Raw genomic sequence first — 18,884 nt, 5'->3', positions numbered from 1 at the left:
CAGATCTTCACATGAGAGTGCAAGAAAGATAAACTGTTTTTCCCATGCATTTACAAAGAAGAGTTTTCAAGCTTCAGAAAGGATGCAAAAGCACCATAAATGTATCAAATACAGTATGTACTGTATGTATGTTTAGATGTCTGTATATACTTCCATGCAATAGTTTTTGCATTAATGCAATGAATTAAATTGATCAAAAATGACAGTAAAGACATTTAGAATGTTAAAATTTAGATTTCAGTAGATTTCGATTTCAAATAACTTAAATATTTACCACGTTTCCACAAAAATAATAAGAAGTGTTTCTTGAGCAGCAAATCAGCATGATTTCTGAAGGATCATGTGACACTGAAGACTGGAGTGATGATCATAGCCATCACAGGAAGATATACAGAAAATATATTTAAATAGAAAAAGAGTTATTTCCCAATATTACTATTTTGCTGTAGTTTTAATAAAATAAATGCAGCCTTGGTGAGCATAAGAGACTTTTAAAAACATAAAAAAATCGTACCGACCCATTAGCGTATGTGTGTAAATTCATTTGATCTACCACAGAAACTCACATGCCACTTGTATCTCGGCTCTTCTCTGGAGTAGAGCGCCCATCCTGTTTCTCACCACACACTGGTAAACACCCATATTGGAGCGCCGGAGAGAGGAGACGGTGAACCTAAGAGAATGAAAAAAAGAATCAACCACTTTAATTCAAATCCCAGAATGGAAAAAACAACAACAACAAAAACAACAGTTCCCTGCTATTTGCCAACAAATTCAAGGATTTTCGACTCAAATGTATTCCCATTTAGAGGGGTTGGGTTTAAAAGGTTTACCCTTGCAGTCACAACTGTCTTTTTTTTCCCCGCCAGTTCGCACATTAGCGTGAGCAGAGCACATGGAATCCTCTCCATGCCCAGCTATGATGACGTACATCGGGTTTCAGCCAAAAGGCCACTTCGACTAAAAGCAGAGGTGGTGAACGCTTTGGCATTAAAATCTGTTGGCATTTCCAAATACGCTGAATATATGACTAATGCACTGTTGCTCACTACTTAGCCGAATCTGTTTACGTCTCTGAAAATGCCACCTGGTGGGTTTGTGCATCTCGGTGGTGGTTTCCCTCCATCACAGGAACTCAATTGCAATACCGGGGCAGCTCTGAGCGTGCTGTTTAGGTGATGAAAGATAATGAGAAAAGCAATACCAATTAGAGCAAACCAGCTCTGTAGATGGACAAAATGCAGAAACACTTGACATGAGGAGGTGCAAAGATGTGAAACACCTACTTTAGCATGTATATGACTCCTAAATGGAGGATAAATCAAAACATCTTATGTAAAAGTTGACATTAACTATGAATCAGGTGTCAGCAGTGCACTTCAAGTTACGAATGAAAGCATTAGTTGTCTCTGAAGAGAGCCAGGCAGCGCTGCAGACTTTTCTATTAAGACTGAAGGAATCTGTAGGGCCAAATCTTCAGCAGCTTTAACACTCCGCACGTCTGAGGAAATGTTGAATGCTAACAGAGGCTGTACGCTGATTAAAAAAGGTCAGGCTAAGAGGCTATCATTACTGAGAAATTAAACACATGACATGGAGAGAACTCAACTAAGAAATTATATGGTTGATTAAATGTACTACTGCATAAACTAGAAGAATTTAGAAAGAAAAAAATGCAAATGATTTGAATGCACTTCACTTCTAGTAATTTCATTTCTTGATTAAAGGAACGTTCCAGGTTCAATACAAGTTAAGCTCCACTGACAGCATCTGTCGCAGAAAATAATGTCGACTTGTTTCAACAAACAAAAAGTGCATCTGTAGTAATTTGATTATAATGAAAGTCTATGGGGGAGGTATCACATTAAAATTAGCATAAATGTTTTGCCTCAAAAGACACAAGACCTTATGTAAAGAAAAGTGTGCGATCACTTACTAACTTTGTCTGTGTAAAATTCTATTAAAATGTTCTCCTGTCATGATCATGTAAACGTTCTTGAAGTTAGAACAATAGTCCCACTGATATTATGACAATTTAGACAACTAGAAGGTTTTTTTGGGGGTGTTTTCTTGGTTATTGTACAAAATAAACTCTTAGTCACCATGTGTCACGATCATGTCCTGTTTAGTTTCAGTCAGTGTTATACCTACACTCTAGTTCATTGTTTGTTACCATAGTGTCTAATTAGTCTCGCACCTGTTCCTTGTTCTGTTGATTGCATTCTCTATGTATTTAAGCCCTTAGGATACGTCTACATTAATCCGGATAGATTTGAAAATGGTGAGTTCATTTAAAAACGCTCTCCGTCCACACTAGCATTTTCAGGCGTTTGAAAACGCTAAATACACCTTACTGTGCATGCGTAAAACCTCACAAAAGCTCACTGAGATGATACAGATGGAAAAATAAATAATAAAGTCATCGACCAATTCTTCGGGCAGGACCATTTTATTTAGCAAAATATCTCAGCATCCACTGATGTGTTCAGGTCGCACTCAGTCGCCATATGTTTGGTCTAAAACGCAACTGCTCGTATTGCCGCAGGACAGCAAATGTGCGTACAAAAGATTTTCATCTTTGCAGGACTGTGAGTGTGCAAAGTAACACATTTTAGCAACAGTGGGAAAGTGAATAGCACATAACAGGCACAATACCGGTATAAACATGAATCTATTTGTACAATATGCATCACATGACCAAACTTACGTCATCATTTTTAAATACCTCCGTTTTGACAGTCCACACCACAATGTGAAAACGGCGTTTTCAAATGTATCCACTTTGGAGAGTGTTTTCAAAAAGGTTTGTTTTCATTAATAAAAACGCCATCTCTGTGTGGATGGAAGGCCAGAGAGAGAAAACGGAGAGAAAAAAAAGCTTTTTCTAATGAAAACTTGGACAAGGTGTGGACAAGGCCTTAGTTTCCTCAGTTTAGTGTTTGTCGTCGTCAGTGTTTAACGAGTAGTTGCTTTGTTCATTCTCCATGTTCATAAAGGTCTCTAGGATCCTGTTATTCCTGCGTTTTCTCTTCTTTGGATTTAACTACACAGCGTACACGTGACACCATGAAATCAAAATTGATGATTCATATTGTTTTCTATGGACTGCTGGAGTGTTTTATTAGAAATGATTTATCTGTGCACATTGTTAATTTTGAAAGACATGATCACAAATGATCAGCAATTAGCAAATGACAACATTTTCCTGATGGATAAAATCAAGTCCCACCCTATATTTTTTTGTTTGAAAATAAGCAATTTCACTCAGATATTGGTCAAAATAGGGAAGAAAAAACAGTTTCATATCAACTTTTCACTCTATTTTCACTTTACATGGCACATTAAGTTTTTTTTTTTTTTTCTTCTTCTTCTTATTTAAATATTGAAAGTCTGGGACAAAGGTAAAACAATAAAAACAGGCTTTTGAAATTTGGCTGATCCTTGATGCAATCGCTGACAGCAGCGCAAAGTTGATTCTGCTCTAATTTGATCTAATATTTTATGTTTTTTAAAATGTTTTAGATTTAAGATTTAGATTATTTTTTATATTTTGAGACAAAGGTCTTCTTAATGATTTTTAATGATGTTTTGTTCAAGGTAATTAAAGCAACAGTTTTTCAAGCACATAAGAATATGTAAAAGTATGGTATTTGAGGTAAAAGGCGCCCCTGTCCATTTATTGACATGACATGCTTAGATTCAGATGGAACATATCATATATTAAGTTGGGTGTCCACCTTAGAGATAATACCCATATTATATAAATTTCATTTATTGTTACTACTGTAAATCTATATTAAATTATTATAAGATCTACTTCAATGCTTTTATAATCTTTAGTTTTTAAAATAATTTTGTTTCTGTATTTTTAAAATACATTTTTATATTAACATATTTTAATGATTTATTGAACAAAAATGAATTCTTTATTTATCAAAATGAACATATACAAACTAGAAAATAGTACAAACTTTGCTAAAGTGATAATAAGTATTAATTATTAAAACCATATTATTTTAGCTAAAGTATTTGTATCGATACTGTGTGCCTTTAGCCCCATGCTGGTGCCTTGCCACATCATACATTTATATGATTTTTAAGCAAAATTAACCACTTTTATGATTTATTTTCACACAAAATGTGTTGCTCCATCGATGTTTAATACAAAAAATTTTTTTTCCTGCAATCATGCACTTTGGGAGGAGTGAAAAGCACATTTTTTCTAAAGGTGTGCCTTAAGCCCCATTGTACCCTACCTGTTGGAAACATCTGAACCATTTAACACTTATTTAAAAATAATAATAACATTTTCATAAAAAAAAAAAAAAAAAAAATCTTTCTATATGTGAGGGTTCTTCAAATTCCAAGTTACTTTCATTAAAAACTACACATTATTTAAGTAATGAGAAAGATTCCTGAAACGGATCCATAAAAAACAACAGCAGAATAAGAAAAATATTCTTAAGGTTAATGGTCAATTTTTGAACAACTTTAATATACCTGCCACAGATAGGGAATAATGCTTATGTAATGCTTGTAGATAATGTAATACTTGTAGAAATACAGATAAAAAGCTGCAGGGGAGATTAATATTGGACTTTTTGTCTCTCATATTAACCGTGAGCCTCTGCTTTTCTCTCTGTGTAACCTTGACACAGTTCTGAGCAGGAATTCATCTCTAGAAAGCCTTAAGATGAAAGCTGGCACTCACTTGTACTCTGGGGAGAAGGCTGTGATATCTGTGTTGTTGAGCATCCATTTGAACTCCAGAGGCCAGCTGCCCTCCGCAAGGCAGGTCATGACCAGACGGTTCCCTTCTAGGTGGATCTCTGGAGGTCCCGGTTCCGTTTTGAAGTAGGGGGCCACATCACCTGCAGGCAGACATGAAAGAGGCACAGTTAGTAAAGGTGCGAGTTCGCTTTAATGCTACCCTGACCAGGCGCAGGCATCATCAAAGATGAGGTCAATATGCAGGAACATCACTGGTTCCTCAATTTACAACAACCAGTGCCGTCAACTTTGTGGAAATCCACGTTCGATAGAGACGCCTATTTATGCCCATTCCTCAGTGAGAGCAAACAAACAAAGGTTATCGTAACATGTTCCTACAAAGGCGGAGAAATCTTTCACGACAGCGCCGGAGAACCAAAGACAGCCAGCGCCAAACCTTTTAAATCCTCCATCTGCGGATTTCGCCACACTTCAGAAGAGCAAGGCTCCGAGCTTTGATTTGAAAAAAAAAGAAAAGAAGCCAGGACACCTGGGTGCAGTGAATCTGACTTCTGTCAGCGGCATTGCTGTTTCCCCTAAAGCTCAGACAAATCAATTGTGCCGTGCAATGGCTCTTTTATACAGAGTATAAACCACCTGAAATATGTAAGCGAGAGAACTACGGCTCAGCCGGTACGCACTCACTGCAAAAAATCATTTTCTGTATCATTTTTTACTGGAAATCGAGACAAAAATATTTTTTAAACATCAAAAAGATTTACTCGAGAAGCAATATGGTGTGATGTGATGCTTGTTTTAGAAAACACATTTTGAATTAAATGTATTTTTCTTACCTCAGTGGCAAAAAAGTGCTGTCTAATTTTAAGCAAACTAAATGTATAGTAGTTAGATTTATGCATACAGTATGTAAACACTATTTTTCAATGCAAAGAAATATAACTAAACATAAGATATTTTCTGAAAACAAGTGTTATCTTATGGCAATAAATGAATACTGTGTCAGGGATGTTTAGATATTTTTACTGTTAAACAAGGCACAAATGCTGATCAAGAAAGGCTTTCTTTTTTAACCTAGGCCTCTACAGATCCCTGTATTGGATGTAGCAAATAAATTTGTTAATGAATACATTTGTTAATGAAAATACATTAAATTGCAAGTTCTTTAAATTGATTCCTTTGCATTTATACTTCTACATTCAGTCACATTTAGCTTCCTGAATTGCTGTGTTTCAGTTAAACGGGCGAAATGTCAAGGGGGCACAAACTTGCTGTAGAGCACATGGTGGAGAATGTGGACAGATGCAGCCGAGCTGCTGTGGAGAATATCAATGATGGCTTTAAAAAGGGAATGAAAGGAGTGAAAGAAGGAGATGGAGTCCAAGGGCCAGTAAGACTCCAGGTGACAGCTGAGAGAGACATAGTGTCCTTGAGGTCAGAGCAATTGTGACAGTGTGGGCGAGGAAAGATGGGCATTGCTTTATGGCCGTTTTATGGGTTTACAGTAGTTGTCTCTCCAGTATGGAGGACACAAACTTGCAAGGACCATATATGGAAGTAGATTTCCTCATGTTTTGGGGGGCTACGATGAAAATTTATGGGCGGACATCTTGCCAATCACGTCTCATCCTAGAGCTCCATCTCTGGAGAGTTAAGATCAACTAGTTCATGGGTATTCAATTCAACTTCCACAAGATCCAGCCTCTAAATTTCACTACTAGCAAAGGTAAGAACAATCTGAGACAATTTAAGGAACCCATCGATGCGTCCGAAATCGCATTCTGTCGGAGTAGGTACTACTGTACATTTGAATTAGAATTTATTTCGTGACCATTAAAAAAGTACGCTCTATATAGCATGGATATGGGTAGTATGAATGAAATTTGGATGTACTACATCCGCCATGTTGTTACTGTCACGTGACCTACCAGCGTCAGTTGCTTCGCTTCACTTCCATTCATAAATCCCCTCCCGTGGCCTAATGGGATAAAAGGGTCCACCCAATACGCACTTCAGAATCTCTGCAAAAGTAGTAGGTCAGCCAGCGACTTTTCGCATACTGTTCTTTGAATACTATGTATTCGGACACACTTTTCTTTTGGTGTTCTGTTTTTCGCATACTATACAGTAGGGATGCATTTGATTTCAGACGCAGCCCATTTGTTGCACCGCTATGAAATTAAATAAGCAATAAGCATTTCATGAATATACATCCCAGAAGCAGTTCTAGAATTTTCATTGTTAGGGAATACTAATTGCAGGGTTGATTTTAATACATCAATCCCCCTACATGAGATGCAGTAGTGATTTATGATTTCAATATACTTTATGTGTAAAGTGTATTAAATTTGCTCAATATTACTGAAGGTCTAAATAAAAGAGGCAGCCACATGTCCCACATTCCTTGCAAAACATTCAAATTCAGTTCAATAATACATCACAAAAATGTTTTCTTGAGCTTGAGGGTTTGCAGCAATCAAGAGCTGTAGTAATTAAAGCAAACACTCAATGTTAATCATGGATAATCATTCTAAGATTAATCTCCGACTGTGCTACAACTGAAATGTTCGGTCCTCCTCTTCCTTCCTCTCTGCCTCTTTAGTTGTACACCTCAGAGGGAAGTGATGCCTGCAAGCAGACACCTGCTCACCTCTAAGGCATTTAAATCTCCTAAATCTAAATTGGGGGCCAAGTATTCCCACATGGCATTTAACCAAGAGTTAGGCAACACAGAAGGAAATGCCTCAACTGCCATGAAGACATGAGGAGCTCTGATTCCCATAGAGTTCAAAAACAGAACCCTGCTCGTGTTGTTCCTTCCTTTTATTCGCAATAAACATCGAAGGATGTGCCAGGCTTGCCACACCTCTTATTTCATTCCTCCCGCACCGACATAAAACCTGCAAAATGTTAGTAGCCTTATGGTTGGTTGTAAATATAAAAAAGAGTAGCGAGGAAACCACGCACCCAAGTTTAATCGCCCTCACCGGAGTGAAAGTTTGCAGACGTTAGTATCAATCCATTTTTCATCGGACGCATTTTACTTCTTTAGCTAGCAGCTCTCCTCTGACAGCTTGATTTTCACTCATTGTGCTTCTTTATTCTTATTTGATGGTGTGAAGATGAGGGGGATATGCATTTTTTATTTAATTTGAGACTCTGAGAGGAATATATCACAAAAAGCAGGATTTTCCCTGCTCTTTTGAAAGAGAAGAGCTTAAGTACTATACAGACATACTCTAATATTCACAATTCAAAGCTTTCTACAGAGCAAATATGGTTTCATCACTGACTACGATTATGATATTAGCAAAATTTCACAAGTTGTTACGAATATGAGTAGACTTTCATGACTCTCCATTGCAATTCCGATAACACAGAAAACACTAATATGCTATTTAAACATTTACCTTTATTTAAAATTTTAAATACAGCATGTACAGTAGTGGGCAAAAGTAATGTCTAGCTTTGGAAAATTGACATCTTCACGCTTTATTCCAATATTATTAAAAATGTGTTAAAGATTTTGTAAGCATAGTTGTTGTCAGGAGTCAGTTGTTTTATTTGTGATAAAGCAATGAAACATGCCAAATTGTGCAGACATCATTTTTGGCCAGACTGTCACACATTAAAATTATAATCACATGCAAAAACAAGAGAGAACCAATGACATATTAATAACTGATTATGCTGTATTCAATGTGTTTTTGTTTGTATTTTTGTGAGCTTATTTGTTTTTCTATGCCTTTTTTGGCATAGTAAAATAAAACCTGTAGCTGTAGTTTACCCCATCTTTTTGCCAAATAATTTTGTTAAATAAATACCTTAACCAAGTTTAGAGTTTTGTTCTTCCCTCATAAGGCTCATATTTAAAATATTTAAAAATATAAAATATTTTCCTAAAATGTATTGGTTCACTCTGATTTGTAGAATCATTAAAATCAATCTCCAAACCAATCCCATCCAGACATCACTTTTGGCCACTACTGTATTTTTAAATCAAGAAAACTGATTTTTTTTTATTTTCAAGACAAGTAAACAATCAGTAATAAAATTAAAGAATTTAAAGAATAGGAAGTTCAAAAGACAAGCATATATATATATATATATATATATATATATATATATATATATATATATATATATATATACACACACACACACACATCTTTTGTAATATTTTAAATATCTTTACAGACACTTTTGACCAATTTAATGCCTCCTTGCTTAATACAATTATTTCTAATAATTAAATATCTGACCCCAAACTTTTGAATGAGACTTTCCCACAACACTGCACACCTTCAGCTTTGAGATTTTGTTGTCGGACTGAGGAAAGAGGTCAATCTGTAATGTCATGTGATTTCTCAGGACACTTATTTCAGTCATTTCTCTGAAGCAGTTGGGACATTTTCTGCATGCTATTCAATCCAAATAACTACCCACATTTGCATATCAAAATCTATTCAGTATTCTGCAGCTTGCCCTATAATAACAATTTATGCACTCTCTCCCTCTCTCTAAAGACTAGGATTGTGAGTATTAATTTACATTTAAATATATAAAAAATATACAAACAACATAATTATTTAGTCAAATAAATGATGTCATCGAACTTAAACTGGTATTTAGTGAGAACCATGAAGTGTGCTGCTATGCCGCATTTAAAGGTACGATATCAAAAACAGCCCCTTTACTGCTGAGAGGCTGAGAAAAGGTAACTAAATTACAACCTATGAATCCCCCACTAACATAAGTGAACTTTAGAGGACAAATAAAAAGCTCAGCATTTGTAGAATGTGACACCTTTAAATCAATTCTTTGTGTGATTACACCTCAGGATAAAAAATGTATGGTCTACAAAACATACAATTTGCACTCACTTTTCTTCAGAGAGCGTGTAAAAGGAATATCAGTGGTGTATACAAGGAAAATCTGTCACCAACAAAAGTACACACTCATCATGATGGGTTATCTTTTGTTTGCAACTAACATTGCCCATCTTGATGAAAAAGGCCAAAGAAGGCCTTGATTGTGTTAGCATAAGTGCTGTAGGTATCCCCAGCGAAACACCCGGAGAAGAATTCACAATGACTGTACGTCGCTCTTGAGACGTGCTCTGTTTGATATGCTGTGGGAACATTTGTCCTTGTGAATACCAACAAGTCCTCTACAAATTCTCATTCAGATAGGATCAAATCAAGCAGACAAAAAAATATGAAGGAGAGGAAAAGAAACGAGTAAAACTGCACCAAATCAGTTCTTCACCTCCCAGTAAGGAAATGAAAACATCCTCTTCTGCTTATCAATAGCCATGTTTTCATCCATCTATTTTTATGCGCATTATGGGATATTGCAATAAAAAATGCCGGATGGAAATGGAAAAATGTGCATAAAAAACTTTATGCGCTCATCTCCTACTGCAGCAACTTCCATTTTTCTTTGTGATATTTAGTACAAGTTTATCAGGAAGTGACGATTTTGTTCTTTGGCTCACTGGATGGAAACTTTATTTGCAAATATTTTATGCAAGATTCCTATTTTTGCGCACAAGTTAAATTTGCAACTTGGATGAAAACATAGCCTTTGTCATAACAATACACCATATGCAAACATGCCTCGATCAAATTCTAAATGAATGTTATTAATGAGCATAATAATGGTAATTCAGTTAAAGGCAGGACATCTCTTTGATGTAGTTCCAGGCAGTCGAAACCTTTTTAAGCATGCTACGTCTTGAGAAAGACCCTTCCCATCTGCTGCGGGTCCCTGGGCGGCTCAAGCAGATGCCTGTTAGACAGGTAGTGTGCAGGCGTCTTTTCCCATCTACTCCACCTTCCCCATTTTGCCAGGTGTGCTCAATGGAGCCTTCACTTTCCATTTGTCTGTGCATGAAGCCAGAGTGGCAGTGTGGGGCTCATCAGCATTCTGCCTCTCCAGTGGACCGTACCACTGCAAGACGACTTCAGGAATGCATAAGCAGAGACCAAGAAGGAAATTCAATTTGTTGGGATTATTATCAAAGATGAAAAGTTCCGACAGCAGACAGCTTGGCTAAAAGTGGATGTAACAGGTCTGCTACAGGGCTGATGGGCTACGTTGATGAAATCACCCCTGCTTTTTCATTAGCTACTTCTGCTTTCCAAACTTTTCCTAATATGAATGCAAACATGATGGAGGGATGACGCAAAAATCAAAGAAAGTGGAGTAAAACTATGCAGCAACTTTTATTATTTCAAATAATAAGTCAAAAGTCGATCCTAACATTTTTTTTTTTATATTATTTAAAATATTACTTTGAATACAGCCTAATAGAGCTGCTGTTGCCCAGTTTAAGGGATAGTTTACCCAAAAATAAAAAATTCTGTCATTAATGAGTACTCACCCTCATGTCGTTCCACACCCGTCTTCGGAACACAAATGAAGATATTTTTAATGAAATCCGCGAGCTTTTAGTCCCTCCATTGGGAGCAACGCAATTTACACATTCAAGGTCCCGAATGATAGGAAAGACATCATTAAAGTAATCCATGTGACTCTAATGGTTTAACCTCAATTTTATGAAGCGACGCAAGTGCTTTGTTTGCACAAAAAAAAACATAATTTTACCACTTATTTATTATTATTATTTATGAAAACATTGACCCTGCAATCCAGTAGGGGGAGTATTTTGTAAATATAGAGGTCAATTATGTTGTTGTTGTTTTTTGCTCAAACAAAGCACTTGCGTCACTTCATAAAATTGAGGTTAATTTTACTTAAAGGTCCCGTTCTTCATGATCCCATGTTTCAAACTTTAGTTAGTGTGTAATGTTGTTGTTAGAGTATAAATAATATCTGTAAAATTATAAAGCTCAAAGTTCAATGCCAAGCGAGATATTTTATTTAACAGAAGTCGCCTACAGTGAACGGCCGGTTTGGACTACATCCCTCTACTTCCTTCTTTAATGACGTCACTATAACAGTTTTTTGACTAACCTCCGCCCACAGGAATACACAAAAAAAGGGGGCGTGGTCTTGTTGCGCTCCCATGGAGAAGAGGAAGAGTTGCGTTTGTAGAGTGTTTGTCGCCCTGTCGTCGAGACGCTGTTATTTTCATCCTGGAGTCCAATCACCTTTGTTTGGCCTTCCCAGGGACGCTGTATTTAGAGATCAATGGTTACAATTTATGCGCATGCGCATGCATCTCCACGTTATGGTAAGAGGCGTGACCTTTCCGGGCAACGTGCGCTAAGCTGCTGTCGAATCACAACACGGGAACCGCTGGCACAATCAGAACTCGTTACGTATTTCTGAAGGAGGGACTTCATAGAACAAGGAAGTCATCAGCCCGTTCTTAGGACAGTGAAAACAGCGGTATACAGATAAGTAAATTGTGTGAAAAATACTGTGTTTTTTTACACGCGAAACATGAACACATGTTATATTGCACACTGTAAACACAATCAAAGCTTCAAAAACACACGAAAAATGGGACCTTTAACAATACAATGTAACAAAAAGTAAAACCTTTTATTGTAATCTAATGCTAGCCCAGTTAGTGCAAGATGACAAAAAAAAAAAAAAAAGGTTATTTAAAATGTAAAATAGGCAGAAAAAAACATCCAATAAATATAATATATGAAATTTTACTGGTAATGGCATTGACTATTGAAATTTTGATATTGTGACAACACTACAACTGCCTCAAATATCCCACCAGCCATGGCCACTTTACATTCCTTGTCAAATCAAGGACCCTCTGCAATCATTTGTAACGTCAGATAAGCAGATAACAGCCTCCCGATGCCGGTTACTTCTGCACTCAGTGGGAAATACAGGCCTGCCTTCTGATTCTTAACTCAATTACCTTTAAAATGGCTCCTGGGAGCACTAGCCTGCTTTTTATCTGTCAGTCTGTCTGGGGGAGTGAAGCCCACACACTGACAATCAGAGTGGGCAAAACTAGCTCGTTACCATCCATTTGATGAGCTGACTGTGAATCAAAGCGCTAGCCAGGGCTTTGAACCTGAGAGCACAGCGTCTGACAAGATATGATACATCAACACATGAAGAAACATGCATGTGAAGTTAGTTAACATTCAACTGCATACTGGCAGCAAATTATGCAAATTATGTTGATAATGACAGGGAATGTAAGACTTTAACTCAAAAACACGTGAACATGTGGCAAACCCGGGGTGTCGAAATAATATTGGGTAAATTGGCAGTGAGCGGGATCACACAGACCAAAACAAAAGCAGACATTTTTCCTAAATATCTGCAAATATTATGCTATTTTTATGCTTTAGTGCAGTCAAAAATTTGAGACTTTTAAACTTTAAGACTGCTGACAACACTTTAGAGACCACCTCAAATCACCCTGCCAATCAGATCACCCTAGCAAACATACAGCAATGTGCCAAAACAGACCCTATAACATACAGTAGCTTGCTTAAAACCACTGACGCCACTTTAGAGACCACATTAAAAGACACCCAGCCACCTAGAACAGCTTACTAAAAACCACTAACACCTTAGCAATGCCCTGCTAACCACCCTAGCAACACCCTAGCAACCATACAGAAATGTGCTAAAAACACTTAAAACAACTTGCATTTACAAGCACCACTCTTTTTTTCTTCAGAGTTTCGTCAAAAACAAATCTAGTTTTTAATGATGTCTAATGGAATAATTGTTGTGCTACAGTATCTGTGCGGTTCAGTTCCATCTTAATGTTAGATCGCTGTTAAATGAACAATAATTGCTCCTGGAACGATAAACGAAAGGCTGATTCACTTAAAGAATACCAATTATAGCCTTATCTTCAAAGGTAGAAACTTTTAATCTAAAAATCAGTGTGGTAAGCTTCATTCTGCGTGTAGAGTGAAAGTTAATGTCTTTCCCTTGCCGGATGACACATGAGGATCATTCTTCAGCCTGACATTGTCTGACAGGCCAGACAGGGAGCAATCAACCCTGTCTACACATTACTGTGGATATTTCCACTCAGAGTTAACCACAGATGGACAGAGAGAGACACTGGGATTCACCCTTAATCCCTCTGTGACGTGAAGCATCTTGTTCATGAGATGAACCAAGTTCAACCACTCTGATTGGGTAACCTGAGTGAGCTTGATCAGATAAACTCTATAAAACATGAGATGAATGTTTTCTATCCCTCCATTGAAAGTCCATTCCACCAAAACTGACAATTCAAAAAGTTGATAAAGTAAGGCTAATTGATTTGAATGGAAAGTTTTTTCCCAAGTCTTCTGAGAAGACACAATTGCATTATATGTTGAACAGAGTTAATTTAGGCTTTCATTCACATATAAACGTTCTCTATATAAATATAGAGCTTATCTAATATGGTAACCGAAAAAGCATATGGATTTCGTTTACACTCTCTTTATGAACTTTCAAAGTTTTTCAAAGTTTTGGTGTAATGAACTTTCAACAGAGGGACAGAAATCACTCAGGTTTCATTAATAATACACTCTTTCGTGTTTCGAACATGAACAAAAGCCTTGGGTAATGAAATTTAACCATTTAGTGGCGTTCTTAATAGTGTCTCAATAGTGTATTAGAGATGTTTCCTCTACCATTTGTTGACATATAGTAAAAGTACAGCTATAAAATGAATTTAACAAAGTCCAGATCATTTTTGTCTTGGTGCCTGAGGAGAAATGTTTTCAATAATTTGATGAAAAAATAATTCACATTGAAATCTCAGACTCTTGATTGCAGATGTGGCAGATATGTGCACAATTTGAGAAATTGTTGAGATCTGTTTTGAACATCGCATATCTGAGCACAGTTTGAACAATTGCTGAGATCTCTTTTGAACCTCCAGAGGAGAGAAATATGAGGGGGTTTTTTCCTCAAGAGAAGACTTGCAAACAAAAAATATTGCTCTCCATTTTTTCTCATTGTTGTCTAAAAGAAACAACTGATACTTTGCTAACTTTGTGTTAGCATACAGTTAATGCAAAGCCTATTCAGTGCATATTCTTTATGAAGAAGTTTATGAAGAGGTCCAGATATGGAGATTGTTTTACTTTAAGTTCAATAAGATGCAGGATCCAGTTCAACAGTAGTTTTTAACAAGTTTATGGACCTCAAAATAAAGTATAGTTTTACAACAATTTCCATATTTCACCACTAATTGAAAAGCGGCTTGGTACATTGACAAACAAGAAGTTTAATTTAGCTGATATAAACTGCAAGAGCAAGAGCTAACCATTTCTAATTCCACTGAACGTAAGATTTAAACACACGTCGCCACAACCGTTTCACTCTCGAGACATCAACAAACTCAGAAAGAAACAGGTAGAAGAGGCTTCAAATGGAGGGTAATCACTCACATCAACAATCGCTCAAATGCTTGAAGCTTCCGTGATAATCAAAACAGTCATCTCCCTCTGTGTCTATCATCCACATAAATAACTCAGAAATCATCAGCGTTTAAACATTCAGACATTAATAATGCAGCAAATCTTAGCCCGTCCTATAGCGAGTTCTCAAGGCCCATAATCATAAGCCCACTCACACACTCTCAATCCTGCACAACACTGAGGTCAGCTTGGACTCTGCTATCTCTGAGACGCTGAAGCTTTCTCACACAACTCTTCAACTCTTCCCGAATCGGGTTACCTGCTGAATACCAAACAAACCATGTACATTTCCATTCCCAGCCCTTAAATGTACTGCAACTGTTCCATTAATTCTCGAAATATGCCTTTTCACAGCTATTGTGTAACTTTTAACAACAATGGCTGCACTTAAAGGGATACTTCACCGATTAGCATTAAGCTTTGGATCAGTGGAAACCCGGTAGTATTTTCAAATGACCGTGCTTCCCTCCCTCATGTCCCCCTGAGACGAGAGATTTCTGTATTGTGTGTCTGGAAAAAACCCTCCACGGACGCAAAAATCGTCATTTTGTGTCATCGGAGGCTTTTTTGTCCAGAGGCTAGAGACTACAGCCAGTAGTAGGAGCTCGTTCCGCATGTTTTCAACCCGCCCATATCTCATGATAAAACGCCGTCTTTTCAGTTTCGAGTCAAGTAGTAGCCTAGTTGTATAATTTATTTCGATACTGCCCTCTGTAACCGGAAGGTGTGGCTTGGGAGTGGCCTCGTAGGGCAGCGAAGCAAGTGCATTCTGGGAGTTGTTGTCTTTCATCCACATGAGCCAAAAATACATTTTCTGGCTTTTCTCATTCTAGAAGGCACCAACTTCTAAAATAATTTCACATTTCTACTTCATAAATGAACCAATTTAAATACTATTCATCTTTCCAGCGGTGAAATATCCCTTTAAACATGATGTGTAAGCTAATATCAGTCTGTCTTGTCACTACAAAGGAATTTTAGGCCAATCACCTCCCTGGAATATTAAAACACAGAAATATTGGTATGGGAGAACTTGCTTTGATGTACTTCTGTTCTGTGTTATGTTTAGTTTGAAGGTTGGTTTTTTTGTTCACATCATGTTTTTGTTCAGCGTTCTCTCACTGATTGTTTCCAGGTGTGTGTCATTAATTATTCTCATTAAGTCATTAGGCATTGTGTATATTCCCTCATGTTTGTCTTGCTCTGTTTGTAGTGTTTGTTGAGACCATGTTTTCTCAGGCTTTACGTATTACACTGATGTATTTGGTTTCCTCGGGCTAGACTAACATTTACATCCTTTTACTGTTGTCGTTGAGTGTTCATAGGAATGATGACAGTGTGAAGTCCATTTGCTGGATACATTTAAACCACTGACCTACATGCCATTGAGGGAACACTGAACAAAGACAAAATACACATGACCAATAAACCTCGCGCCTCAAAAAAGAAACAAAAAAGTTATACAAACTGTACACTACTGTTCAAAAGTTTAGGGTCACTAAGATTTGTTTTAAAGAAATTAATCATTTATTTTATATTTAATACTTTTATTTCTAAAGAATTACATGACACTGCAGTAATGGATCTTCATCAGGGAAGCACCATATTACATTTTTGACAGGAATGAAAATGAGGCTGTAAGGGATAGAATACAATGTGTTCAATGGATTGTAATGTTGTTTAACAACATACCAAAAACTTTCCATTCTTTCCAAAAACAAAAAACTTTCAGTAGACAAAAACTCCATAAAACAAATGGTGAAAATTATGTGACCTAGAACCTTTATTTCCCTTGAAAAGACTGTAAGTCTATCCCTCACAGCCTTATTTTGATCTACGTTAAATTCAATATGGCATCTAACCGGCTACTGAAATTTCAGCTTTGGTATCGCAGGAATAAATTACATTTGAAAATATATTAAAACAGAAAGAAAAGCAAGAAAAAAAAAAAAACTATGCAAAATACACATCTGTGACTGGAAAGAAATATTAATATTAATTATTTAAGTTCACTTGTCAGTGGCAGGTGTGGCGAAAAATTACTTTTGAACCCTGAGCAGTAAAACTGGCCACTGTGTTGCCACATAACAGCACTATGTTGCTGTAGAAACACAGCGTGAATGCCAGTACAGTAACCTCTCAGATGCTGCTGTGAGTCTCCCACATGTTTCGAGCCTGCAGAGAGCTTCTGGACAGGCGCCAAATATCCATAACTAAATAACCTTCAACTTCAGTGTCTGTAAGCGGAGTGGCACTCTGTGGGATCGGGAATGTAATGGCTTCAATGAAGCATCCGAGCGCAGAGGCGTCCTCATACAAGGTGATTGATAGGAGCTTAATTCAGTTTTACTGGCCTCTAATGATTCTTTTAAAGAATGAGATGGGCTAGGACAGCCCTGAAAAGTGATGGAGGCTCTTGTGAGGCGTCCCCGAGTAATGAATGTGCCCATTACGCAGTGTAACCAATGGACATGGAGTGTTCAGATGATCCACAAGGCATAAAACATTAAGCTCAACACGTTTTCTGTAATCACTGGTCATTTGCAGCCGTCGAGTGCTGGACCGCACTGCGGTTGCTTTTCATTCAGAACTACAGGGTTTGATTAGCTGCCCACTATTATTATTTTGATATCTGCAGTGTGTTCACTCTTCTGCAACCTTAAAGTCAACATGAAACCCTTGGTTTCCATTTTCTATTTTCAATATCTTGAACCGTAACAGTATTTACTGTATTGTAGTGACTGAGACAAATCAGACACACCATTATTTTATTTGTTATATTTAACAAATCATTTTTAAAACCCACTCTGTGAGTTCAGTGTACCATCCTCTGAAAGAGCAACTAACACCATAAAGGGGCAGAACAGGCCTCAGTTAGCAGGGCTACCTTCTGATGAGACTGTTCTTATTGCTCAAAAGAATGTGGCCACATAGAAAAGCAAAGGCCATAGAGAAGACACAAAGACTTTCTATTTTTCCAGCGCCGAAAGCGGACCTTTTCACTGACGTAATGACGCAATGACGTGCACTTCCTAGCCAGTTCCATTTACGTGTTCTCCGAATGCTAAAGAGGAGCCTCGTCTAGCCTCTGAAGGAAATGACTTGGAAGGACTAGTCCTGCCAAGGAAGTATCCTTGACATTGAGAAACGGCTACATTCTGTCCAGTTCTGTCAGACTAACATCGCAAGTTCATCATAATTTCTTCATTCAACGTGGAAGAATTTGATTGTACCTTCAACACCATCGACTCGCCTAACCATCAAGATCTTATCCTGAGACTGCATCCGGACGCTCTTTTAACAAGGTGTTTTGAAGTAAGAAACTGATGGTTCTCTCAGATGGTTAAATGACTCTTTTCATAGAGTCATTCCCCTGTTCTGTTTCCAGTTTCATTCACTTTCCATTTTACCCATGTATGCGTGATTGTGTGTATGTGTTTAGATTAGTTATTTGTTTGTGATTTAGTTAAATAAAACTTTGTGTACATTCATTCATGCGAGTTAATTCTGGTCTCTTGCTTGTAAATCAACGTAAATTTAACGATTGGATTGCGTTCACAGCTACATCCTAAGAAAGAGTTATTTTTCTGAGGCCACGAAAAATATCCTTTCTGAGAGTTGAGAAACAATCAATACTGAGTTACAATACTGAATACTGGATGAACTTATTCATTGATTGTAATGTACATTTTTGTAATATTAATTTAGCTTCCTTCATAATTTTGTCTATTACTGAAAGTTTGACATTGTACGTTTTAAGGTGAAAATAAAGCTAACTTC

General features: G+C 37.1%; 1 protein-coding gene across 6 annotated transcripts in view; it reads right to left on the bottom strand.

Moving 5' to 3' along the window:
- The window catches only part of sdk1a (sidekick cell adhesion molecule 1a), a 352,985-nt gene that overhangs the window by 187,060 nt on the left and 147,041 nt on the right, over positions 1–18,884 (bottom strand). For all 6 annotated transcript variants that reach the window (XM_079864734.1, XM_079864735.1, XM_079864736.1 and 3 more), the window contains exons 2-3: positions 4,712–4,871; positions 567–673 (exon numbers count right to left, since the gene is read on the bottom strand). In XM_079864734.1, the coding sequence (XP_079720860.1) occupies positions 567–673; positions 4,712–4,871 (267 nt within the window). The remainder of the gene's footprint in view (positions 1–566; positions 674–4,711; positions 4,872–18,884) is intronic.

This window comes from Squalius cephalus (assembly GCF_949319135.1).
Source record: "Squalius cephalus genome assembly, chromosome: 1".
NCBI classification, from domain to species: Eukaryota; Metazoa; Chordata; class Actinopteri; order Cypriniformes; family Leuciscidae; genus Squalius; species Squalius cephalus.
This window is presented reverse-complemented; position numbering and strand designations above follow the sequence as displayed.